The 26,303-nt window shown below is 41.1% G+C and overlaps 3 protein-coding genes across 11 annotated transcripts in view; 2 read left to right on the forward strand and 1 right to left on the reverse strand.

Moving 5' to 3' along the window:
* rad54l2 (RAD54 like 2) overlaps positions 1–8,026 on the reverse strand; it is a 12,260-nt gene extending 4,234 nt beyond the window's left edge. For 2 of the 4 annotated variants that reach the window (XM_042224930.1, XM_005932231.3), the window contains exons 1-17: positions 7,586–7,738; positions 5,548–5,746; positions 5,096–5,399; positions 4,872–5,008; positions 4,632–4,775; positions 4,302–4,534; positions 3,995–4,177; positions 3,727–3,860; positions 3,456–3,652; positions 2,687–3,029; positions 2,402–2,579; positions 2,024–2,254; positions 1,793–1,911; positions 1,423–1,541; positions 1,044–1,143; positions 739–944; positions 163–338 (exon numbers count right to left, since the gene is read on the reverse strand). In XM_042224930.1, coding sequence (XP_042080864.1) covers positions 163–338; positions 739–944; positions 1,044–1,143; positions 1,423–1,541; positions 1,793–1,911; positions 2,024–2,254; positions 2,402–2,579; positions 2,687–3,029; positions 3,456–3,652; positions 3,727–3,860; positions 3,995–4,177; positions 4,302–4,534; positions 4,632–4,775; positions 4,872–5,008; positions 5,096–5,399; positions 5,548–5,695 — 2,952 coding nt within the window. In that variant the 5' untranslated portion in view covers positions 5,696–5,746; positions 7,586–7,738. Of the gene's footprint in view, positions 1–162; positions 339–738; positions 945–1,043; positions 1,144–1,422; positions 1,542–1,792; positions 1,912–2,023; positions 2,255–2,401; positions 2,580–2,686; positions 3,030–3,455; positions 3,653–3,726; positions 3,861–3,994; positions 4,178–4,301; positions 4,535–4,631; positions 4,776–4,871; positions 5,009–5,095; positions 5,400–5,547; positions 5,747–7,585; positions 7,739–7,884 lie in introns of those variants that run through there. The other 2 variants (XM_005932230.3, XM_042224931.1) reach the window with 2 other exon arrangements.
* bap1 (BRCA1 associated protein-1 (ubiquitin carboxy-terminal hydrolase)) lies at positions 7,153–16,543 on the forward strand. 4 transcript variants are annotated; one of them, XM_014336792.2, is made up of 17 exons: positions 7,153–7,171; positions 8,621–8,650; positions 8,745–8,799; positions 8,893–9,025; positions 10,376–10,495; positions 10,685–10,746; positions 10,867–11,009; positions 11,338–11,416; positions 11,514–11,637; positions 12,003–12,144; positions 12,244–12,419; positions 13,242–13,375; positions 13,493–13,956; positions 14,083–14,315; positions 14,498–14,590; positions 15,315–15,387; positions 15,737–16,543. In XM_014336792.2, exons 4-17 carry the CDS (start codon positions 9,008–9,010, stop codon positions 15,868–15,870), a joined length of 1,995 nt encoding a protein of 664 aa, XP_014192278.1. In that variant the 5' UTR covers positions 7,153–7,171; positions 8,621–8,650; positions 8,745–8,799; positions 8,893–9,007; the 3' UTR covers positions 15,871–16,543. The 4 variants fall into 4 exon arrangements, with proteins under 4 accessions (XP_014192278.1, XP_042080866.1, XP_014192277.1 ...); XM_042224932.1 differs by lacking the exon at positions 7,153–7,171 and adding an exon at positions 7,754–7,841; XM_014336791.2 differs by lacking the exon at positions 7,153–7,171 and adding an exon at positions 8,171–8,358 and having other exon boundaries at positions 14,086–14,315.
* A 2,840-nt stretch (positions 16,544–19,383) lies between these two features.
* The window catches only part of bsnb (bassoon (presynaptic cytomatrix protein) b), a 78,136-nt gene continuing 71,216 nt past the window's right edge, over positions 19,384–26,303 (forward strand). For all 3 annotated transcript variants that reach the window (XM_014336786.2, XM_014336787.2, XM_014336788.2), the window contains exon 1: positions 19,384–19,827. In XM_014336786.2, the coding sequence (XP_014192272.1) occupies positions 19,649–19,827 (179 nt within the window). In that variant the 5' untranslated portion in view covers positions 19,384–19,648. The remainder of the gene's footprint in view (positions 19,828–26,303) is intronic.

Here is a 26,303-nt window from a genome sequence, read left to right on the forward strand (position 1 = left end):
TTAATATTCTTACTTAAGCAATAGCAAAATCTGAAAATTTGACAGTTATCTTTTAATATATCATAGCACAACATTCCACTAACTACACCTCCTACCGTACTTTGAAATAGGAGGTGCTTTTGAGTCTGTGGAATATAAGTAACAACTTTATTGCAACAGTACCTTGGAGATGAGACGTGGATAAAGCTGACAAGCTTGAGATATCACTGGCTCATATACTGCCAGGGATTCTAGAAGGATTTTCTCAGCTTCAGGCTCCTCCTCAACGAAGTGCAGCAGCGACTCCACCTCCTTACGAGTAAAGTTAAGCACTGGGTTCAGGTCATCAACCACACGGTCTTTAAAGGCACAGAAACAAAGTTTCAGCATTTGAGAAATACCAGTCGATGTTAGTAACAAAGCAACAAAGCAAAGCAATGGCAAGAAAATTTTTGGTGCAGCACCATACACCTTGTTGCAACCAGTGCCTTGGTAGCAACTGCCAGTAACCCGTTGCTATCACTAGATCACTGCTCAGTCTCTAGGCCTGTGTAACTCTGGCTTTGGGGATCAATTTCACACCAAGTACCAACAAGCACACTCCAACCAGTCAGGGAACACACATTTCAGTATATGGTTGCTACTTGGTCTCTAGGTCTGTGTAACTGGGGCAAGACCAGAGCTTTTATAAGGGCTCAAGTGAAGTACCTGTCCACTGTAACGATTAACAGCTCTTGTTCAGATTAAGAAATCCCTTACCCGACATGCCCTGTTTGGAGACTTGTCTGTCGTAGATCTTTTTCTCCAAGGTAAAGTCACAGACGAGGCGGTAAATGTGGCAGGGCTTTCTCTGACCATATCGGTAAACCCTACACACAGCCTGGGCATCGTGACAGGGGTTCCACGATGCATCAAACACGACGACGCGATTTGCGCCAATCAAATTTACCCCCAAACAGCCCGCTCTGAAATACACAAAAAAAGAATAACAAATAAATGTTAAATAAATAATTAATGAGAAAAGGTGAGAGAGAAAAAAATGAAGCGAATGCAGAGATTTATACCTGGTAGAAAGCAGGAAGACCCGTGTTGAGCTGTTTTCTGGATCATTAAACTGATTAATAAGCCGCTCCCTTTCTGAGGCAGATGTACTTCCATCCAGTCCTGCAGACACACAAAGCAGGGGTATAGCATCTCTTTACAGTGAAACACCTGAACACACTTTAACTTGTGAAATGAAGAAGAGATACTGAGTTTAGGAACATTTTCATCAAATTCCTATAGAATACATTGTCTTCTCCACAAAAGAATATAATGAGTGGACGAATCCAATACTATAGAAACTGCAGCCAGGGACACCAAATCAATAAAGGCAATCACAACTTTGAGGTTTCAGTGTTGAAGAGCGCATTTTCTGCAGAGGGCGCAGATTGGATGACTCACTGTAGTAATTGAGGTTGCGAACCCAGTTCTGGCTCTGGCCATCAGTGGAGGCAATGCCCTGCGGCATGGGTCTCTTTGATAAGAAGTCTTCAATGACCGTCAAGGTGGACAAGCTTTGGCTAATGGAAATACAGCAAAAACAGATTGTAAGGGCTAAGCAAAGTAAGTGTGCTTACTTTTATGGCTATGACCAGTAATTGGTTTGTTTTCAAGAAAGTTCAGAATGTGGGGTAATTGTTAAAGTAACCTGAAAAGACACAGAAAACCTAGAAAAATGAGGTTAATTAGGCAAACTGCAGTCAGTGTCTTCTATAAGCTTCTTATTGGTGGATTTGTCTTTAATGCCCTGTGCATGGGGCAGAGGACTTACCTAAAGACCAAAATCTTGTCTCTTCTCCTCACACTCTCATCAATCAAATGGAAGAGCAGAACCATCTTGGCAGAGTTCTCCAGAACTCCTGTCTGATAGTTGGACATTATGTCCTTTGCCTAAAGTATAGAACAAACCTTTAGGCATGCTCCTGGCATACTTTAAACTGTGTGTTTGTTATTAAACAGTGACACTAAAAATGTCAAGCCAAGCTCTATGTTCGTGACATACCCATTCATATGTGATGACTTGATTGGCTCTGTCCTGAGAGGAATTGAGTGGTGGCAGAGTGCTGTTGACTTTACTGTTGCTTGAGTCTGCTACTTTGGATTTGAGGCCAGCACCGGGTGCAGGGCAGCGAGGGTTGCTAGCTGAAGTGATGTCATCGAGGTCCAGGTCCTGCTCGTTGGCCTGATTCTCTTTCTGCAGGGCTTCATAGAGGACGTCTGGGTGATTCCAGATCTAGATGGAGAAGATGATGATGATGACGACGACACAGGACTTAGCAACTCAGATAAGATGAAGAAGAAAAAAAAAAAAAAAAAAGCTCCCCAATGTAAACAGGGGTTTTAGTAAAAAAAATTTTTTAAAAAAAATCCATAGTCTTACCTTGCAGCAAACACAGAAAGCTTTGAGTGGATTGAGGCCGAGCCAGCCTGTGTTCCCTGCTTCTCGAAAGCGTTTCATAAACTCTGTATAGAGTGCCCTCTGAATGGGGGAGAGCCGTACCAGGATCACATGCTCCTCCTTCGTGGGAAGCTGGTCTCGCAACACATCGTGACCTCGTCTGCAAACAAAAAAAGCACTCCCGTGAACGTGGTGAGGTAAGCAACTTCCATATTAGTATGCTTCGTTTTCACAATGTTCAATTTCTGAGCCTGACTGAAAGCTTACCGCTGGACAAAGCCCTCCAACAGGCTATGCAACACGTGACTACGGTAGCGCATCAAGCGAACATCTTGAGGAGTGCTGTCCACACACTGACCATTTAGGATTGGACGCTCAAACATGTTGCTGAACTCCTGGCGTGTGCCTAAAAAGTCAGGTCTGACAAAGTCCACCATGCACCAGTATTCGATAAGGTTGTTCTGCAAGGGGTAACCTGTCAGAACTACCCTGCGTCTGGACCGGATGTTCTTTAGGGCTTGGGATGTGCTGGCGTGGTAGTTCTTAATGCGATGGCCCTCATCACAGATCACTACGTCTGGGCCGGGCCGTGCTATGGCCTTCTCAATACCTGAAGAAAAAGGATGAAAATTAAACAGATGAAAGTGTAAACTGCATACAAAAGATGGAAGCATGTCACTGGCTCGTTTAGAAGTCTCGGCTTTAGCTTTATCGCTGCTGCCATAAGTTTTTTCTGAGCTTTAAGTGACTTATTTAGATAAGATGAGGGAGTGCTAAGTTATCAGCTAATGTTAACAAGCATGGGTAGAAAGGCACGTTCACTCACTGTATGGGTGCTGTGAACAGTCACAGATACCTGAGAACTTGTGCTAAGTAACATTAAGTAGTACAATATGACTCCTTGTATAGCCGCGGGTACAATTAACAGATCATGGTCATAAGGTCCAATTCAATGACTCAAACAGTGTTAGAGTGACAAGGAACATCTACATAGATGTTTGTATAGTTTCCAACGGCTCCTTATACTTGTACTTACTTTTCATGAGCTCTTGCTGTCTGTCTTCTTCATCCAGGTCAATGATGATTGGTCCGGCAGGCTTCTTTGATTTCCTCTTCTTGCCCATCACAAAGCTCTTCTTCATGGACAGCAGCCGGTACATTTCATAACCCATGAGCAACACACCTCCATCTCTAGACCACTCCTCCACAACCTTGGCCCTGGCCAGCGTTGTTCTGCAGGTCACATAGTCAACATGATTAAACAGCTCAAATATTTCACAGTGCACACAAATCACTAAGTTACATACTTGTGCTCATCATTGAGAATGTGAACTTTGAATGTGCGGCCAGTGACGAATGTGGGGTCGGTGTCAGGGGGGAGGGCTTCTTGAGGTGGGAGCCAGAGATTAAACTCTGTTAGCCAGTTCTGAAGTGTGTTCACCTTGTATGAAGGAAACAAAAAAATGTGGAATGTTACTTTAATCCTAACATAACTGTTATTTCAGGAAACATTAATGTGCAACTTACATAACTACTTTTTTTTTTTTTTAAACCCCGTATACACTGATTACTCACAGGGACAATAGCAAGCACAGTGTGGGCCTCAGTGTTCCTCAGCAGGATGTCAATAAAGGAAATGACTTGCAATGTTTTGCCCAGCCCCATGCTGTGAGCAAGGATGCAGCCAAAGCCACTGCTGGTATTATAGCGCTCCAGAGACTCAATGAGGTTATCATAGAGAAACCGGATTCCCCCGATCTTAGAGATGAAGAAAAGAAAAGGTTAAGCAATAAAACAAGCTGGACTATGATTTTTTTTTTTTTAATGTTACCAAAGATTTATGCTCTGCAAGCATATGAGCTGTATGAGATGGCAGCTATACCTGATGAGGTTTGACAGCCCTGGCCAGCTGTGGGGCGAGGAAAATGTCTTTCTCCTCTGCAGGGTGATTGATATTAACCAGCACTCGACCTTGAACATCAGGCAGGTTCAGATCATCGTTGATGTGTGCTCCACTGCTCTCCTCTGTCCCATGGGCACCATCAGGATCTTCATCAGCCGACTCACTGCTTATCTGCAGGGCGTCTTCGTCCCCAGAACTGAGCTCAATTACATCTGTGCAGTCATTGGTGAAGTAAACACTGGGTTAGTATCATCTAAATTAACTTGGAAATAAGAAATTACAACTGCACAGAACTATCATCAATCTCACCATCTCTAATGGGAAGTCCGGGCAACGTTGGCTCCGCTTTTTCATCTTCTTCACCACTGCTGTCCAGACAGATCACATCCTGCTTGCTCAGGAGACCAGGGACTAAGTGAGACACTTCTCCTAAAATTGAAGCAGTCTCCACTGCTGGAAAGATGGAAAGGGAATGGGAAACTTAGAAACTGAGTATTATGAAAGCTGCCAAACTGAAATACTGTTTACAATTCAGTCTTAGAAAGTCACCTAGTTGAGAGTCAGGGACAGCTGGAGCTGGTGTAGGAAAGTCCTTCCTCTGCTGCTCCAGACGTTTCCGCCTCTCCATCTCTTCCTGCTGAGCAGCCTTGGTTCCAGCCTCTAGCTGATCCTCTTTCAGCAGCTTTCTATAAGCACAGAGAAAACTTTCTGGTTACACACAAGCAAAGATTTATTAGGAAATATACCTAGAAATCATAGAAACATAATTGTACCTGATATTCTTCCTCATGTGTGCAGGCTTAGATGGCTTTGAAGGTTTGGAGCCTTTCAGAGACTTTGAGGATTTGTTCAGTTTAGAGGCTTTCTGTTTCTTTGTTTTGCTGGAAGGCGGCCCACTCTTGCTCGAGTTCTCTGGGCTTGTTGGAGAACGAGAGGCAGGTCTGGAAGGGGCCCTGGAGGATGGACGGGATGCAGGCTGAGATGGAGGCTCGGAAGAAGGCTCTCCGGAGGTAGCTGAGGTGGAGTCCCTGTCATCCTGACCCGTTTCTGTCCGGCTCTGGGCACTCGCAGGTCGATCTAACAAGGGAGCAGCCAGTAATGAAGTTGAATACTAGTTAATATTTGCTACAGATCTTTGGCTTAAGAGAACAAAACTGCTGAATTTGATGCCTGAAATGAATCTGAATATTAAGAGGTAAAAGCACAAAGTTAATTTGTCACATACCAACACTGTCGTCTTCATCATCTCCATCATTTTCATCCTCATCTTCCTCCATGTCTTCATTGTCTTCCTCTTCCTCATTTTCTAAATACTCCTCTTCACTGTTAAGGCTGGCCTCCAGGTCACTTTCTGAAATTGCCTCTTCAGACATGGCGTCTTACGGGGCTCTCAAAGTATTACCTGCACACCTTCATCAGGAACCCTGCAATAATGAGGCACATCCAATCTTTACATTACAACAAAGGTGATAAGTTAGCAAAAAAAGAAAAAAGAAATCCCCTGCATTGTTGGAACCAGAACATGTGGAATGTACAGTGACATGAAAAAGTATTTATCTCCTTCCTGATTTTTGCATACATGTTTCAGATAATCCAAAATATATATATATTAACCAAAGTAAATTCAAAATGCTTTTATTAAAGAAAGAAAGCTATCCAAACCTACCTGCCCTGTGTGAAAAACTATTTTAAAGCAGACCGATATGCTTTGGTATCACCTTAAACAGGCTGTTTATGATCAAAAACCCTCCACTGTGCTGAATTAAAACAATTCTACAAAGAAGAATGGGGCAAAAAAACAAAATCAGAAAGATGGAAAGTACTTTTTCACAGTGCTGTGCACTTTGAGACATATATTTACAAACCAAGAGCAGCTATGTATTTTACAGAGACCTTTACATGTTTTTACAGTAAATATTGTTAAAACAGTGTAAAAAAACTTATTTGCCATCGAGTTGTGGTTCCGCTTTACTTAACCTGGATTTGTTCCTCTCTCCATCTCATAATCTTGCAATGATAGAGCAATAAACACTATTCAAAGGAGAAATAGGCCATAAAAAGGACACATTCAACTGTTTCAAAATCTAAGACAGAAATCTGAATTCTTTTAAATAATCCTGCAATAAGTTTGCCTCACCCCAAAACTTGTGTCCTTTCATTATGCATTATACTTTTATACATTTCATTATACTGTGTCTGTGTGTGGTTAGCTGCACAGCGGTAGAGAGGAAAGCACTCCAAAGGGTCTCCCTTCTCTAAAAGAGGTTTATACTTAACATTAACTAAAAAAAACAAAAACAAAAAAACAAAACCACAACATCACAAAAAAGGCATCCCGTTGTTGACACATTCAGTTTGAACTGCAGCCCAGACGTTTCAGGACATAAAAAACAAAGGTTTGATTTTGTTTTGTGCGTCTTTTATCCAAAAGCCATAACTACATTAAACGTTTTTAAAAGACTCAATCGTACAATGATCGTCAACAATTAGAGGACAGCGCGGTACATGTTCAATGATAATGAAGCTGTTATTAAGTTCTGCAAAAAATAAAAAAAGAAACCAAAAAAACAAAAAACGTGTTCACTAGGTGAAGTCAAGGCTGCAGACCTGATGTCTGATACCGGAGAACTTCACAAGTTTAGCGTTTACAGTCTGTCTGGAGGACAGAAATTAGGTTCAGTTCTTATATACTTCGTTTTCAGCTTTCGTATTTCTTGTTTATTACCTTCTGGGTCCATAGATGAAATTAATACGAGTATTCATTCACACGGGAGAAAAACCCCGAACCCCCTCCCCCTCTTTCCAAAAGGCTTCTAAGCCCGGGATGGCGACAGCTTGCAGCCACCTCTGTAAGATGTTATGCATTTTTCTTTTAAAAGATTAACATCAAGCACCTGTCGTCAGACGGCTTATTGTTGGGCTGCATTACTGCATCCACAAAAAATGTTACTGTTTGTCGGCTATGTCAGCAGACCAATGTGCTAGCTAATTACACAACAACAAACGCATTTTCAGCCCCCGAGGGTCAGCGGTAACCTCCACGGCCCATGAGCGGCAGAGGTGGGACGGGCTGAGACCCATCTGTGACTTGTGCTGGAAGAGCAGCGGCTTTTTTTGCAGAACCGACTGCTCTGTTCGGGCGAGATAGCGATCTAATACTGTGTAGGTGTAACGTCCCAGCAGCTAATGCTAACTCATCTTAGAGCAAAGCTAACACACTCGGCTAACTAAGACGCGTCATTTAAACGTAAACTTGAGCTTACCTTATATAAGCGGACACTGTGCTGTTTAAGACGCCAGTATGTTAGTGCATATAACTATTACTCAATCAAATAAGCACGGTAATTGTGTAAATGCCCTGATAAAACGTTGCTAATTTCCAATTTTTTCCAGTGTGACCATAAATACTGTCCCCGTAGAGACTACTCTAACTTGCGTTCCGACTAACTAGCCGGATTTCCCAGGGGTCGTGGTATCCGTTCTTACTTGCAGTTTTGGGTTAGGATATTACGCATTACAGTAAGCTTATTAATGTAACCATAGTTCTGTTTATTGTACTCACATTAAAGATGCCCCCCAAATTTTGGTCCTCTACTGCTGCTTTTGGACAAACGTCGCGGTTTTATAGTCGCTACTGTTATAATCAGGGACCTGGTTGTTTCCCCGAAGGTTTCATGGTTTAAATCATAGCATCAAACTCGCTGATATTTATACAATTCTGTGTGTAGTTTTTATGGGTTATGTTATGTTAGACGTTATCGCCATGCCTGGTTGACCGCTCGTCGTTGCTCTCGCTCAGGAAGTTGCCAGTCGGACTGTTTTTCGCGACGAACCGTCGTTTCTTGTTCGCGTATTATGTAGGAGGCTTCTTTCTATTGTGTTTACCTAGGGACTCTACACAGCGGATTTGTTAATGGATACGGCTAAGATTTCCACCCTACGTTCTGACATGGACTGGAGAACCTCTTAGATATTAGTCTGCTGCCCATAGATGCAAATATGAATAAAGGGTGGCTAGAGCTCGAGAGCGATCCGGGTGAGCAATTTCGACGGACCGCGTAGCTAGCTAACGTTAGCTCCCACATGAAGCCAGAGGCACAATTTAGCTTTTCAATGAACTAATACGAGTTTAAAACCTTTGCAAGTAGGATGCCAATAGGCTTTGTGTTGTGCAAGATGGTCATGTCAGTAAAGACGGGCGAAACATTGAATATAGAGAGGGAGGATAGCAGTGAAAGTGGCATGTGTTGTCTGTTTTTATTTTTCGTTGTTGAACCTTGAATGCTTTATAATTGCAGGACTGTTCACTCTGCTGGTGGAAGATTTCGGTGAGTAGCTGTGCTGGTTTGCAGTGAATACCAGTAGATCTGTGGAGTCCTCCTAAAACAAATCATGCTATTTCCTTGTGTTTCTATCTCGTAGGTGTCAAGGGGGTACAGGTGGAGGAAATCTATGATCTCCAAAGCAAATGTCAGAGGTCTGTGATTTTGGGGGATCATTCGGGGCAAATCTGGGTTTAGCACTCAAACTGTCTAAATGGATTCATGTATTTTATATTTATATTTTTCAGCCCAGTCTATGGCTTTATCTTCCTCTTCAAGTGGATTGAGGAGCGTAGATCCAGGAGGAAAGTTAATACACTGGTGGATGAAACGTCAGTCATTGATGAGGAAATTGTAAATGATATGTTTTTTGCTCATCAGGTGAGTGCTTTTCTCGTAGTAGTATTATGACAACATTTAAAGCTGTTAGGCTTGTTTTAAATTCCGTATGAGGTGTCAAGCTATAAAGTTTGCCCACTCTCTAACTAGACTAGTTCTTTCTCACAGGTGAGCAAAATTAATGCATATTGTGTGTGTGTGTGTGTGTGTGTGTGTAACTAAAAATTATTTAATTTTTGTCATTTAACTTTTATTCATTTAAGTTACAAAAACCAGGACAAATAGCATACATTTTCTGTAAACTTGTAAAAATGACCTTTTTTTTGTGCAGTTGACTAAAAGAATTATTTTTGTTAATGCTAATTAAAGCTGGATATAACTTAGTGCTCGAACAAAGTTTGGGTCATAAATTGCATTATTTGCATTTTTTATATAATAGATAATATGTAGATGTTATCAGGCATAACATTATGACCACTGAGAGATCATGCGAACAATGATTATTTTTTCATTATGGCACCTGTTAGTTTGTGGGATTTATTAGGGAGCAGGTGAACATTTTGTCCCCATTGTTGATTTGTTAGAATCAGGAAAATAGGCAAGCACAAGGATTTGAGTGAGTTTTGCAGGAACCAAATTGTGATCGCTAGATGACTGTGTCAGGGCATCTCCAAAACAAAGCCTGCATAGCTGCAGAATAGTCAGGGTAGCCATGCTTGCTCTTTCCCATCACTGAAAGTGCCAACAATGGACATAAGAGCATCAGAACTAGACCACAGGGCAATGGAGGAAGGGAGCTTTGTCCAACCATGTTTTCTTTTACATAATGTGGATGTCTGGATAGGGAGAAGTCAAGCCAGCAGACGCAGTGTAATGTGTGCTGGGAAACCTTTGGTTCTGCCATTCATGTGGATGTTACGTTGACATGTACCACTAACCTTGGTTTGAGGCCATCTCTGTGCCAGATAGCACAGCACACTTTCAGGGGGTCAGGGAGCCAATGCTATACTAGCCAGAGAGTCATAATGTTAGGCCTGCTCGCTGTGTTTAGTATTTAATTTTAAAAAAGTTAACTAAAATATTTTCTGTATATTTTATATCTTTGTTCTTTTGATCAAATGCTGTTAATCAACTAAAGATTTTATCATTTGTTAAAAAATGTAATTTTGTTAAGTACCCTGTAAATAACATGCTTACAAAACCACAGAACAGAAAAACTGAACTTCAAAACTGGATTCAATCACAAGTGACCCAAAACAAAAGAAGCCCTTTAACACATTTTGATTCCAGCCCTTTAAAATCCACATCTACACTTTCATATGTTACTATAAAGTAAAAAAGAATAAGGTGGTCTAATTTTACATGTGTGCTTGTTGTCACTTTTATATCTAGCTGATACCGAATTCATGCGCCACCCATGCTTTGCTGAGTGTTCTTCTGAACTGCAGTGGAGTTGAGCTTGGCACCACCCTTAGTCGCATGAAAGCTTTTACAAAAGGCTTTAGTCCAGAAGTAAGTTGTCCCTCTCACTCACTGGCCCTTTCTATTCATTCAAAAAAAAAAATCATATAAGTAGCTTACTGTGGTTACTGTGGGGGATGTATTCATTAAGGTAACCTAAACATGCTTTTTACGTTTCTGTCAACAGTGAACTGCTTCTTCCGTATCGTCATGTGTAACTCTCAATTATGTATATTTCAGAGCAAAGGTTATGCAATAGGAAATGCCCCAGAGCTTGCCAGAGCACATAACAGCCATGCCAGGTTGGTTTCAGTCAGTGATTCCTTTTCAAATCTTCTGTGATTGGTCTGCCACACTGTGGGAGATGTCAAGCTTTGTGCATTCGTCAGTTTCTCAAGCTCTCTTTCCGTGTTTCTATGGAGACCGGAGCCTAGGCACTTGCCAGAAAAACAGAACGGGATCAGTGCAGTGCGGACCATGGAAGCCTTCCACTTTGTTAGCTATGTGCCCATCAAAGACCGCCTCTTTGAGCTTGATGGGCTCAAGGCTTATCCCATTGACCACGGTGAGACTCGGGAGACTTTTTTTCTTTCATTATTCTATTTTTTATTTATTTTCTTTAATCCATTAAAGAGTCTGAATTCCGGGATAACCTCATTGGTTGTTTGAGAGTCTATGCTAAATACAAACACTGACCGAGAGTTCTTGGTGTCTTAAATAAAGCAGTGCCTTTTCTGAAGTAATCATGCAAACAAAACAAATTGACTCTCCTTTAATTTCTCCGTATGGAAGTTTTTTGTTTTTTTTAAACTGAACTGAACCATGCTGTTGTTGAGCACTCACTTTATGGAAATTGCTGTTTAAATGAACTATCACCCACCACAATATTTCAGGACCCTGGGGTGAGGAGGAGGAATGGACTGATAAGGCACGGCGTGTTATTATGGAGAGGATTGGACTGGCCACTGCTGGGTGAGTCCTAAATCAGTTAGCTTCAAGTAGCTGTGCTTTAGCTTTACAGTCATCCTTAAGGCTTCATTATTATGCTGCTGCACTGCTTTTTTTCCAGCGAACCATACCATGATATCCGCTTTAACCTGATGGCAGTGGTGCCTGACCGCAGAATGAAGTACGAGTCCAAGCTGGAAATATTAAAACGAAATCGACAGACTGTGCTGGAGGGTCTACAGAAGGTCAGGAATTGAGTTTGATTGCAGGCCAATTACAATCCCCAAAGTCCAATTAACTGAGAGCATATTAGCCTTCACGTTTTTTTGTTTTTTTTTTATTGTCCAAGGGAAAATTTTAAAAGAAATGCATGGGGCTAAAATGTTTAATTTTAATTTTACAGCATCGGTGTACAGTAAACTATAGCTGCCTTATACCGTAAGGTACTGTGCAATACTACAGATTGAGACCCAAAAATCTGGTTACCCTCCCGCTGTAATGGGAGGAAGATCTCCAAAAGAAGAGCCCGCATAAAATAAATGTATGGACTTTTTTTGTTTTTGTTTTTTCTTTCGAGAATGCAATTAAAATATGTTGTCGCACCAATCAGATGATCCGGCTCACCCAGCCCGAGCTTGTCCATGACAAGAAGCAGCAAGGCTCTTCCTCTCCAGATGAAAGCAGCGTCACAGTCAAGAAAGAAGCAGATGCAGACCCAGTTACATCCCAAGGAGGTGAACACGCATCTTCAGGTAAAGCGGTCGGCTCTCTTTCTGCTATTTCATTCTAATTTATTCCTTTAAAATGTGTAGTCGGCTCAAACTTTAAACCGAAGCATAAATATACAACAGACGACTCAGGGGTTCAGTCCAAGGACACCACTAGCTCGTCAGGAAACACTAAGGTCATGGGCAAACCACCAGTCCCCACCGGAGGAGGTTCCCAGCAAGTCACTAGTTCCAATCCCATTGTTCAACGTCTGCCCGCCTTTCTGGACAACCACAACTATGCCAAGTCTCCAATGCAGGTAAGAAGTGGGTCAGAGAAGTGTTTAGCTAATTAGCATTTTCGTTTTTTAGCACAGAAAAGAGGAAGAGACCACAGAGAAGGTTCACGTAGAGACCGAGGATGTGTAGAGGGTTGGTGTGACAGAGGAGGATGCTTTGGATAGGGTGAGATGGAGGCAGATGATCTGCTGGTGGGGAATCTAAAGGGAGCAGCTGAAAGGAGAAGAAGACGGAATGAACAGCCATCATCTATGTGGCCATTTTAGATATTTTTATTGTAATGTATGACTGTTTTGGGTTTTTGTTTTTTTTGTCCGGCCACTGATTTAAGCCTCAGAGACGTTGAGTTTATTCAAATATGTGACAAAAAACAAGCAAACAATGAGATCACAGTGACACACAGTTTACACACTTTGCCGTTATAAGGTAAAGGGTAACTTGGATTTTTTTTTTTTAAATGTTTAATGTCCTTTTTCCTTAAAATGTGAATTATGTAGCAGTTTATGTGGATGCTTATAGAAATGGTTCCAATTTAGCTGTTTCATGCAGTAGAGTCAAGAGTTAGGTGGCGAATATTATGGAAACTATATTATGCCAAATTATGTAAAGCTTTCTCTCTTTTCTTGCTTCTCTGCATCTTGCACTCTCTAAAGTGTCGTGTGTCCGGCACACTGGGCCTTATTTAAAAACATGCTAGCTCTGCACTTAAACTTTTAACTCACTTTACAGATTTTATTTTAGGGCCTTTACATTTCCTTTAAAAACATTCTTAGAAAAAGAAAAAAAAAAAGGGGGGAGCGGGGCTAATTTTGTGGCACTTTATTAAACACTCTGGTTGACAGGAGGAGGAAGATCTTGCGGCTGGTGTCGGACGCTCTCGGATGCCAGGCCCTCCTCAACCCCCTTACTCAGATGATGAAGATGACTATGATGAGGAGGAGGAAGAGATGACTGGCTCTGCAGGGACATCCAGCAGGCAAGTATTGGAGATTTGTTTCTGGCGGATGATTTTGTTTTATTTTTCCTGTTGTGATCCGACCTGAAGCTAAAGCTCTTTTAATCTGTGTTTGTAAATGTCACTCTTTCTTTTTAGGTTTAGGCGGAAGGCAAGCCTACGCTCGAGGACGGGACGGGTTGCGACTGGAATGGAGAGCCAGATTGCCCTCAGTGTTTTGGCTGAGAAACTAAAAAAGGAGGCTCAAAGAAAAGATGCCCTGAATACACCTCTGTCTGTCCGCACTGAGGGTCGCACCGGGGGCATTTGCATCACATCTGCTTCACAACCTTCCCCCACACCCAGCAACGAGAGCACTGATACAGCCTCTGAGATTGGCAGCGCCTTTAACTCCCCCTTGCGCTCTCCGGCTCGCTCCCAGGCTGCCACACGCCCATCCAGTCCGGTCGCTTCCCATCTGTCTCGCGTGCTGTTTGGAGAAGATGAGATGCTGAGGCTCGACTCCAGACATAACCGTGCCGTACGGGAGCTCGGCCCCTCTGTCAGTGTGGCCCTGCTACATCTACAGGAGGATGGAACCATCTATGCTCTCCCTCCATCTGGTGAGTAGACAGGGTCATTAATGACTTTACATGAGGTAGTTTAAAAGCCTCTGTTCAGGTAATCCTTTCAGTTCAAGTATGTAAATAATTTTAGACATGAAGTAAACACATGTGTCACCTGTACAGCAGATTCGGCTGCTGATGGCACAAAGAGGCCCAGCACTCCTGAGAAGTTGAAAGACAAAGAGCAGGCAGACGGAAAGGACGGCGTGAAAGGAGGAGATGAGGGACCGTCTGCAGAGGTGAAGAAGGAAGAAGGGAGCACAGATGGAGCTGAGGTGAAACCAGGCAAGGAAAAGCTCAACACCGTGGAAACTCCTGCAGACAGCAAGCCTCTTGGGGATAAGTATTCACCCAAAGTAAGTCCATAAAATCACCAGGATTTATTCCACTGTGTACACTGTTACTCATGTTTATCAACCCCCGCAACTTATCTTTATGTCACAGTACTTTTCTTTTTGCTTGTGCTGACAATTAATGAGCCGTTGCCAGTCACGTATGTTAGAACACACAAAGTGTCTTATTTTTCTGTCTTTTGCAGGAGCTGCTTGCACTGCTCAAGTGTGTAGAGGCTGACATTGCCAATTATGAGGTGCATCTAAAGGAAGAGGTGGAAAAGAGGAAGAAATATAAAGTAGGTTTTTGTTTTCAGTTCTGTGACAAGTCTCAGACTGCCCCTTTGTTTATATGTTGCTTCAAATAAGCCAAAAAAAGCTTGTGCTTTTTCTTTTCATTTTTTAAGCCACTTAACACTGACCTATGAATCATTCAAGCATAAAAAGGCATCTAACTCAAAGGATGATCCAGTGTTGTGTGTAAACATAGCAAACAACTTTTCTTTACTAGCAGCCTGTCACAAAAACACATCATTAATTCAAATTTCTTTGGGTGAATCTATGAAAAATGCTAAAGAGGAAGGTTAAACAGTTAGTGTCTGTAGTCATCTGTAGCTAAAAGTAGTGTGTAGCATATCTAAAAGTACCTTTTAGCTTTTCATCCACCATGTATTACCATCTGGAAAGCTTCTAATTGACAAGAGCTTCAGTTTTTTGTTTTTTTTTAACATGACATTACAAGAAAACTGCCTAAGAGTTCAGGCAGTGTTGAAAAATTTAAGTGGTCATAGCAAATATTCACTTTCAACAGACTGTTTTTACCGTATATACTGTATTTCCATGCATTCTGCACATGCTTCAGTAAAACACTGCACTGCTTTACCATTTTCTTAGCAAAATCTAATACAAATCAGGGGTGGTTGAAGACTTTTTCACAGAAATTTAACATCATTTATTTGACTCATTTTTAAAAACATACAAGTATAATCAAATCTCTCTTTCTTTTTACCTCCATGTGTTCAGATCGATGATCAAAGAAGAACCCACAATTATGATGAGTTTATCTGCACCTTTATATCAATGCTGGCCCAAGAAGGTAAAGCTGATCGCCATATTCCATCACAGTTTATCTTGCATTCCTTTTCCCTTCCTGTCTAAACCAGCCTTTAGGAACTCTTGAGATTTCATTTATATTCCATAAATTCTCAGTGGTCACTAGTACTGTGTACAAGTTAAATCCTACCACATTTATGAATGTCTTCATAGAAAGTGTCAGTCATTTTTCTGTATTTACTAAGAATAAGAATCTTAGGAATGAGAGAACAAAATGAGAAGCACTCAGTTGTGTGCCCATTCAATCAGAAGTACACATTTTTCTACACAAACAAACAAAACACAAGCGCCGTGTTGGTATTTTTGTAACTTTTGCTGGTATTCCTGTGCAGGCATGTTGGCTAGCCTTGTGGAGCAGAACATATCTGTGCGTCGTCGGCAGGGAGTGAGCATTGGCCGCTTGCACAAACAGAGGAAGCCCGATAGAAGGAAACGTTCCCGACCTTATAAAGCCAAACGCCAGTAAACACGAACAATCATAACTTCTGAGAGCAGCAAGCAATCACCATGGGATTGGGGGCGGGGCTTCACTCCTGAAACATTCTCCTGAAGGCAGGTTATTGCTGCGTTTTTGTTCATTTCTTTTATCATATTTGTACATGCTATTTTAGACTTAATGTAACATTTTCCACCTGTGCCATTGCTATATGCAGCCTCTGAAAAAAAAAAAAGGGCATGTCCCAAGTGAAGCTGGATGCTTTTTTTTTTTTTTTTTATTAAATTCTCTACAGTTTTGTGTGGTCAGTACAATAAATGGTTTTCTTCTGTATTTCTATAAAATTCTATATATCACTAAACTTTTGTAACAACAAGTCAGCATTTCCTCAGTTGTATCCCTCTTTGACGTTTTCACAGTGCCAATGAAGTATTTAAAGTATTGAATGTTTGGACAATAAAGCCTATGTTTTAGTCATTCTCAGCACTTCAGCATATCCAGTGTAGCAACTTCACTATATAACATAAAAAATAGACTTGTAATCATTGTAATATATATGGACAGTTAAGACCTCAATGGCACAGTCACTCACAGACTGATTCATCACGTTTTTCCTCTTCACTGGAATGTCTTTTTCAATCGAAGGTCTCTGGATATATATGTACAGTTTGTCCTGCAAATAATAAAAATTTAAAAAAGGAAATTAAGTTATTGTCATTTTAGCAAAGATTAAAGTGTCTCTTTGGAGGCGTATCTGTTTATTGGCTTGCCTATATACTGAGGTGAGTTCTTTGTGCTCACCAATTTATACTACAATAAAGAAAGGTGTTGAAGTGGTAGTAATTATCAGACAAAGGTAAATGCACTGTAGTGGCAGCCGATGCACACTAGGGAGAGCAATCATTCAGGGATGAGCGGGACCTTGCAGATCTGTCTCTGGACCAGTGGTTCTCAAACCTTTTGTGGTGTGACCCACTTCAAAATCTGACAAATGGCTCAGGTCCCACACATTTTTTTTTAAACATAAAAAAATGAATGAAAATAATCCAGGTTGAATAAAGGTAAATAAAGGTCTGCACAATGGCATCATTTTTCATGTGGTCACCCACACCCCACCTGCAGTAGCTATATCCCCACCATTATTCTACACTGTGCTTTAAATACAGCTATTCAGAATAGAACTTTTGATTTACTGCAGTCAGACTATGTTGTGGTACAGTGTCTGAGATGTAAATTTCTATTCATATAAATATTTAATGTCAGCCTTGTTGCATCAGTATTTTGTCTTTGCTCAAACAAGCTCAGTGTTCTTCCACAGTTTTTTGTTGCACTTCAAAGCTACATTTTCTATTTTACCCCATATGAAATGAAATGCATTCGTTTTTCATGATCGCAGTCAGTGAGCAGTCTTTGATCTATAAAACATGAGCTACACCCATAAGTAAAACTGTCAGTCTTAACATGACAGGTATTTTATGTTAGTTTGTGTTTCATTTTGTTTTTCAGCTGCTGTCTGGCTTTACCTTAGGACATGTTTGAGCCTCTTTGTGATAAACACTGGCTTCATGGCAGAGCAGCGAAGCAAGCACACAGTAACCTATGTGGGAGTGGGTTTTAAAGAAAAAAAACACCCCTCGGCCACACATTTTGAGTGCAGCAGATGTTTGAGTTAAGTAAATCCATGCTGCGGTGTGTTATGTCACTGATGATTTGCTACAGAGACATAGACTTAGAACTGCAACCAGCTTCTTCACAGTAAACACAAAACATGATAGACATTATATGAATAGATGTCCTTCTGTTGTCATAGTCATGTTTACCATTAACAGAAAATTATAATTAACAGACGATTCGTATGGAAGTATGCTTTTTGGGGGTTGGTTTTTATAAAATTACACTCACCTCTACTGGATCTGTAGTAAAACTCTCATTTTTTAAGTGTTATTCATGCATTTTTATATCTTAGATGAAGCACAGTTTTACATTTACTAAAATAAATGTAGGACTTTTCATATTTATTCATGTCACTGGGGACTCCAAAAAGTCCTCAGTGACAACAAACAGAAAGCAGCAGGACAGCAGAAGAGCTTATAAATACATAAGAGTTGTTTGACTGAGCTACATTCTCTAATCTGCCTCTTCCTTCTATGCTCCCTCTTGTCTCTTTTTAAATGCAAGGAGGGCCAGTGGATGGAGATGCACTAACATGCAGGAGTGACTGCAGCACTACCATAGTGCAGAACAGGAAAGCTATGATTGCAGTACACTGTGTGACATCATTCTTTGCTGATGGTGCTATTACCCTATTATCTCTTAACACAGAGATGGAGGTGCACTCTGGCCCTGGTTTTTACTCCTTTGGGTGCAACAATGAATTATTTTAATGATCTTTTCATTTTCCTTTTTGTGTCCAACAAACCACAATCCCAAACATCACAAAAGACCAAGATAACAAACAAGTTCACATGTTATAAGCTCCAGGGAACAGTTGGCCTTTTTGCTTAAATGACTTGAAAGATTAGCCCGAAATGCTTGGTGATTAATTGTCTGCTGGATGACAATAATTGCTTTAGCTCTAGAGAAATGTAATTAAATTGCAAGTATAACCAAATCACTTGTGGCCGACTATGGACTTCCTGAAGATCTGTGCAACTATTTTTAGAGGTTTAACTGTGTTTCATTTGATTTCAGGTACAAGTGCTTGATTCCATATCATTTTATTCTTTTTGCTGAATAAAAAAGATGGATTACGTTAACAGGATTTTTTTTTACTTTATGTCTTGCAAGAAAGCTAATTCGATTGTATTTTATTTATATAGTGCCAAATCGCAACAACAGTTGCCTCAAAGTGCTTAATTTTGTAAAGTAAAGACAGTAATGCAGAGAAACCCCAACTATCAGACCTAACTAAAAGCAAGCGCCATGTCAATAGTGTGAAAGAAAAACTAAGAACCGGAAGAAACCTCTGACAGAACCAGGCTCAGAGAGGGGCAGCCCACTACCATGATGGGCTGGGGGTGAGGAGAGGAAGACAGGACAAAAGACAGGCTGTGGAAGACATAGATTAATAATGATTAAATGTAGAGTGGTCTATAAACACACAGTGAGTAAAAAAAGATAAGTGAAGAAGAAACGCTCAGTGCATCATGGGAAGCCCCCAGTAGTCTAGCCCTATTGCAGCATAATTAAGGTAGTACTGAAAGTTTTAAAGCTAATATTAAAAGAGAGGTTGTCTGTCTTACAAATCTCCTGTTAAGATTGCAAATATAATATTATTGGATTATTTCTAGCCACACCATTGGCTGGAAACTGCTTTGACACAATGTTTTGAAGTCTTTCAGTATTATTTTATTTTCTCTGACTTTCAGCAGGCTCACAAAAGCGAAACTGCAAAAAGTAGTCAGGCATCTCAAACACACACTTCGCTTTGTTTGGTGTCTCCATCATTTAGGTTACTAAACAAACGGTCCATAAAGGAAACGACGTGCTCTGAATCAGGGATGCCTCACTGCTCTCCAGTCATGCGCCCTGGAGGTCTCGGGCCAGGGGAATTTGCGCCGTGGTGTCTCGAGGCTCGCTTGAGATAAGTGACCACCGTGCACGCGCACGTACGAGCCACACAAGTCACCACCCATTGCGTCAGCGCGCTCCCTCACCCTCTCCGTCAGCGCGCGTGCTCCGTGCGGGATGCTGAATTGTAGGTGATGATGGCGGAAGGGGAGCACCGCTGAGTTTCATCTGAGTTTTCACCACAGCTGTAGAACCATCTACAACATCGTTTCTGTCCATCGAGACCTATCCCGAGGCGATGGGGAACGAGGCCAGCATGGAAGGGGAGGGACAGGCGGGACAGCCCGGCCCCGCCGTCCCTGCAGCAGGGGCTCCGGCTTCCATTTCAGCACCACCGGACTCTGGACAGCTCATCAAGCCCAGCAATGGAGCGCCAGCCGGAGGAAGTGGGGCTGGACCCGGGCCGGGGATTAACAGGTAGCAGCAATAGCTAGGACGCTTCTCCGCCAAAGTGTGGAGAGGAATCAGGGAGGCTACACGGCAACGTGGTGTGTAGCGTACATTAGTAGCCTAACGATGGGCAGCGTAGATATAGGATCAACCGACTGCGTGTAGATAGACTTGAATGGGTGCTAAATTATTTATTTCAATATCACTGTCAACACAATTTACCACCACCCCCCTTTCAGACCAATTTATGCTTTTTATTTGTAATTTTTTTGGCAGCACCGCCCTGTTAATAAGAAAATTAATATGCAACGGTCTCGATGTGCAATCAATAAAACGTAAATATGCTCTCAGACGTCTGAAGTAGGAATTTACGCCCGTTTTCACGGTGTCTGTCCCGAGGCACCAGCAAGTATCATGAATGAAAGAGCCACGTAGTGAGGCAGTGTTAAGTATGTATATATATATATATATATATATATATATATATATTACATTATATTATATAATAATAATTGTAAATGATTCAAAGTGCACTGGATCTCACGTTGAAGGGCTCGATCGCTTCCATTACATGATGATTTCCACCGAGCATGCCTCGACATCAGTGCTAGTAAATAGAGAGTCATGACAAATCACCTTCCACCTTGCAAGGAGACGTCTGTAGGATGACAAAGCTACCCTTAGATATCGCCAGCGTCAGTGGAAGAGCAGTGCCAGAGAGCATAACCCACAGCTGTCCCAGTTAACAGATCTCAGTCTCAGTCTCAAATCAATATGCATCCGGTGAAAATTGTTTTTTCCACTTTTCTGTGTACTGCACAGAAGAGAAAAAAAAGAGCGTGATTTCCTCTCCTCAAGAGTGGTGCTCGCATCTCACCACAAGAAACCCAGACACTCAGTTCAGACGCGTTATGGCGTTGTGGCAGCTTCTCATGTGACAGCATCACCTTCAGATTAACAGGAACATACACTACATGAACCCCTACTCCCCCTAACACCCTCCCACCACCCCTTGATGGCTTATACTGACAGCAATGTCGGCTAATAAAATATTAGCCTTTCCCAAAAGCCAGCACAAATCATTAGTGTGATCACATGTAGCAGCCTGCAGGTCTGTGTTTTCTGTGTGGGTGTGTGGGAGGGATTGCCCTTCCAACAAGATCTGATGTTGCCTTAATTATACAGTTCAGCAGTTGTAGACCTGAATATGCACATGCACAGTCACAGTCACAGCTGCATCTTACATTCGCCACACCTGCTTACAGTCTCTTTCCATAGATTTTAGCCTGATATTCAAAGCTATGTGCAGATTTCTTATTGCAACAGACGTCTGGTTTTTGATGCCTTTTTTTTTTTTTGCATTGCGCTGCTGCTTAACTTCTTTTTATTCCACAGTGAGTTTTAGTGGGCTTTATCTGTGTGGTCTGCAAAAGGACACCGTACGCTTTTAATAATGTCCAGTCTTCTTCGTGTTTCTGTTCGTCCAAGCATTTACCGTTCATCCCATCTATTCACTTTGGAACAGGTTTAAATCCTCATAGCTCCCTTGTAACCTCATGATTCTTTTATATCTTGATTTCTCTCTGGTATCCACCCTAAGGTATCTCATAAAGTGATGTCTACTGCTGAGAGACTGAGTGTACTAAAAGACCGAGGGAGGCATTATAAGAAATCGGCTGGGAGAGAGACAGAGAGTATATCATATGGCTAATTTAAACAGTCTTTTTAAGATTGTGGCTGCACATTCAGTCTGAATCTTGCCTTAACATATTCCTTTACAAAGACCTTGTGAGTGTTTAAGAAATAATGAGACAACGCCTGGGTTGAGACTGTAGATAGGAGACTTTCATCTGAATGAAAATGAGGTGCACCATTTTATGGGTTTGCCTATTAATATCAGTAAGGGTATAATATGCTTTATATAGCTTTATTCAAAAGCAAGTTCCACGTAGGAGGTTTTTGGGACCAATTCTGACAGTTTTACACTTTATTTACTGCAGTTAGAGAACTCTATCTGAGCCCCTGTATGAGTCTGTGAAGCTAGGGGAGCCACTCTTCTGCTTCTTCTCTTATCATAACAGCTTTGACTAAGTGCATAGTCATCCTGACTTATTGACCATAACTGAAAGGCAGTCTGACACAAGCTCCAAATAGTTCCTGTTTACAGCGATGAGCTCAGTGTCCTGCTGCTTTGGCATCTCCTTATTATCAGTCTAAAAACTCAACTGGTGGAGAACTGATATTGATATTAAATGCGGGTTTGAGTATTGATACTGGTACTTTACGAACCCAGACACAAGCAGAGTGCATGAAACCAATCACAAGTAATGGATACACTCAAATTCAAAGACTTTGAGCACACTCCAAATGCAAAGCAGTTCATATTGTTTATCACCAGGGAGGGGCATTTATAGAATATCATTGCTACCAATACTGTTTTTGATTCTAATTATAGGTTAGCGCCTTCACCTTTTCTCTTATTGATTCCTGATTTGTTTCTTTGTGGAAATAAGAAGTCCTACACAGTTTTTCAGCATCAGCACAATTGTTACATTATCTCTGTGGCTGAACACATTATAGTAACCGAGTAAAAAAAACAAAAGACTCAGTATGAGTTTGACATCATTGTTAGTCAATGCATAGCTGTCAGAAAAACAAGCCAGCATTGTTAAACGAATTGATAAGCTGGGAGGCAAAAGATTTAATTATTTGGAACCAGTTCTTCATTGCCACCCTTACTAATGACACTGTTATAAACAGAAAATGGATGTCTACCAGCGCTGCTACTTCATGGCGAAAAATCACAATCAGTTATTTTTGTCTATAATGAGATCGCGATTATTTAACACAATTACTCACAGATGGAAAATAATAGCGACATTATCAAACTTTCAAAAAAGAAGAAACTTATTTTATTAATTAAACCGATTTTTTTTTAATACGTTTTACTCGTGAAGCTGGCTAAAACCACATATCCAAGTCAAGTACCATCTTCTTTGTGTTTCCAGGCTGTTCTGCGGATGAAACTGAACTTGGATGCCACGTTGAATATTTTGGCAGCGCAGACACTGTGTCCAGTCTAGTCACAACTACACACTGGATGCGTTTTGCCATCAGAGTAACAATCGCCACAAAACACAATACAGCTGTAGCTCACAGCTTGCGTGCTGTCTTTGAGGTTGCTTTTTGAAGGAACGTCTGCGTGATTTTTTGGGAATGACCATTTGATGTACTGAACCATGTTTCACATTTATGATGTGAGGCATTGCAGGATAAACTTAAAAGTTTCATCACTGCAACTACTGCTTTTACATTTGTCCAGCAAGATTGGGAATATGTTAGCTCTAGAGTAAGCTTTCCCCTCATCTATGACTTGGCTGCTCATCATTTTTTAGGGGCAGCCAAGCTTGTCTGATGTTAAAGTATGAAAAGTGGTGTAAATAATGAAATCAAGAAGTGCTGTGCCCTCAGAGATGCTGTAATACACGCTTTATAACATTGATTTGGATCTTGTTGTCGCAGCTTTTTTGGCAGGTTTGACCAATTGAAAAAACTAATTGAAAATCATTCATTCTGTGTCTGACATCTTTTCTGGTTGTTAGTGGCAACAACTAATAATCACTTTTTCTTATTTTTATATATTTTTTTGCAGAAATTGCTTAAATGTGTGCCAACCCCTGCTTTGTTTCTCTTTAACCCCGATGATTCACTTAAACGCAGAAACACTCTTGTCTAATGTCCAGCAGCCATTGAATGACAGAATTAAATCTGCCCTGCTGGATAATTATGAAGCTGTAAGTGTTTCCTTCTGGGAAATAAACATAACCTTGTTGCATTTTCTTTCTTTCCTTTTTCTTTTTGATGTGACGTACCCGGCGCTGATTGAAAAACAAGTGCGATAGTTGTTGATGCTTTTCGACAAACAGATACTTAATGGTGGATTTACATTTTACTGATACACTGAACATGCAATTGGACATTCGCATCAAATAATGCCATTAATCATGTGCACATCTCATTCATCACCCTAACCCTTTCTACTCTGACCTTTAAATACTGCTAAATAGGAGGCACATTCATTCAGAAGCCTCAGCTACAGGTTCATTTCCAACAGAGAGAAAGCCTAAACCAGATACAAACATACACTACATCACAAGTATTTAAACTATCATCCTGTAAAAATAGCCCCGATTTGCCGTGGACATGGGCTCTCTGGGGAATCTTGTTGGGTGCACTTAGTTGCCAGTTGAGGTCTCTGTGGATCAGACTGTTCACACTTGGGACCTGGGAGTTATGAGAGCAGTGTAGTGTGACTAGATGGTCAGTATTTGTCTTTGAGTGGTTTTAATGTTGTGTCTGTAGCATCTCCACTGTATAGACTCTGAAACTTTATCCAGCTAAAATTAAGCACACATCAGTCTGATGACTACCCCTCTACCAACGGACCTAATTGGCACACCAGATGTCAGTGCGAGGACAATTTTTAATCCAAATGATAAAAGTAAATATAAATGAATGCCTGCTGTTTATTGTATAGCTGCAGTGGTTTTTATTGTTCAGTAAACCCTTTCAAAGCAATGTAATGGGTTGGTATATTGTATAGGCCAGTAATTAGATTTTTATTTGGACAATGAGTACTGTTAGTTAAAACATGGACTACATGAAACTTTGCTGGGAGGAAAGATGGAAATGCACAAAAACAGCAAGACTACTACGTTTTGGAAAAAAAAGCTTTGATTTGATGTTAAAGGGAGCTGATGTTATTCTGTATTTAAACTGAAAACCGACTTGAACATTAGATGCTGATCAAAAAAGCTCTCAGCCATGACTCTTATGCTGGATATTTAATAGTGGATTAAGTTGAATTACTATGTCTATGGCCATCACTGTGCAAACAGCACTTTCAGTCTTTGTGGATACCCTCCTGTGCTAAAGTATTGACAGGATTAGCATGACTAGTTTTGTCTCACCTGTCTCGCATTACATCGCCAGTCTGTCAATGCCCACTGCATGTGTTTTAGCAAGCACCTAAAGGATGTACTACAGATAAGAAATCACACTCATATCTGTTTAGTCAGTATTAGGGACCTCAAAGTAACTAGCTAGATTAGCTTAGCCTGAAGCTTGGGAAAATATCAAAAACAGCTGGCCTGGCTCTGTCTGAGGGTAATGATAAAAGCATGAGCATTTTTTCAGTACAAACTTCTCATGTGACATCATGCACACATTGCTTAATTTGTCAGACATATTGGATGTGATACAACCACCGGTTGCTAGGGCTAAATGTGTGCGCCCCAACTGGTTGGCAGGTGTTTCCTGGAGGTTTTTGGCTGTTGCTGGATGAAATCGTTTGCTTTGGGTGCTAGCACTGCAACAGACTGGCGTGGTGGTGTACCCCGCCTCTTACCCTATGGCAGCTGGGATAGGCTCCAGCCCTCCCACGACCCTGAATTGGATAAACAAAAGAGGATGGATGCATGGATGCTAGCAGACTGTCACAGTTGCGTGTAGTTTTTCATGTTTGTCTAAAAAATACTCACTAACTACTAGCCCAAGGGTGTTATAACTTCAAAAAGTGAGAGGCAAACCTGAGATGGAGAAGGGTCACCTTCAAAGCAAAAATTGTGTCTCAGTGCTGCAGACAACATGTTTCAGAAGGCGCAACTTTTACTTTGAAGGCAAAGCTTCTCCATTTCTGGTTTGTGTTGTACTTTTTAAAGTTTTACTACAACTTGAAGAGCTTACCAGCATTTGCAGATGAGTGCATCACTCCTATGACAATCAGAAGGAGGTTTTCAGGAACTAGTTGGGGAACAAACATTTGCCCCTAGAAACAGGCGTTTGCTACGGGGTGGACTGTAGACTCGTGTGACTGGAGCTTTATCAATCACTTTCACAGTGATTGCAGTCAACCTCCAGCAAAAAACCTAAAATCTAATGTTTGCCTCATGACCTGTGTTGGACAGATGGCCTGTGTAACCAGGGGCTTATTCGCTTTATTCTACATAGTCAGCGTGTCACGTGTCCAAAAGTTGTCAGCACCTACATGTTTTTTGCTGTTGTCCGTTGCTGGGAAACCTTCAGCTACATTAGACAGGGATAAGATTTTTCACAGTAAAACAGAGGTATGCTAAATGTTTCTCTCTGCAGTTAACTTATATTACTCTTCTCATATGAAAGTGGTACAAATTTTCCCATCTAATTCTTGGCAATTCAGGGAATAGTGTTTCCTGTAATACTAAAAAATTCCTCTGAGATTTTCATTGTCTTGCATTTCAATTTTTAATTAATGTGACATTGGGATATTGTCACATGGATGATCAAGGCTGAGTAGACAATCTAATCATCTTTCTGCTTATTCGCGATCTAAAGTTTCACATGGGGCTCCCCAGCACGAAAGACTGGCAACACACAAATGCTTTACTATCCACTTTGTGAAGCAGTCTCTAGTGCTTTCGCCACAAAGCCACAAGTTGTTCTCAGTAGATTACCACTTACTGATG

The sequence above is a fragment of the Haplochromis burtoni genome, unplaced genomic scaffold (assembly GCF_018398535.1).
Source record: "Haplochromis burtoni strain Fernald_Lab_line unplaced genomic scaffold, NCSU_Asbu1 Contig_156, whole genome shotgun sequence".
NCBI lineage: Eukaryota > Metazoa > Chordata > Actinopteri > Cichliformes > Cichlidae > Haplochromis > Haplochromis burtoni.

What these genes read in the sequence shown, in the direction of transcription:
- bap1 (XM_014336790.2), top strand. Translation starts at nt 8,322, where the DNA reads ATGAATAAAGGGTGGCTAGAGCTCGAGAGCGATCCGG. An exon ending in TCTGCTGGTGGAAGATTTCG is followed by an intron (nt 8,651 to 8,744) that starts GTGAGTAGCTGT and finishes TCTATCTCGTAG; the next exon opens with GTGTCAAGGGGGTACAGGTG. An exon ending in AGGTGAACACGCATCTTCAG is followed by an intron (nt 12,145 to 12,243) that starts GTAAAGCGGTCG and finishes AATATACAACAG; the next exon opens with ACGACTCAGGGGTTCAGTCC.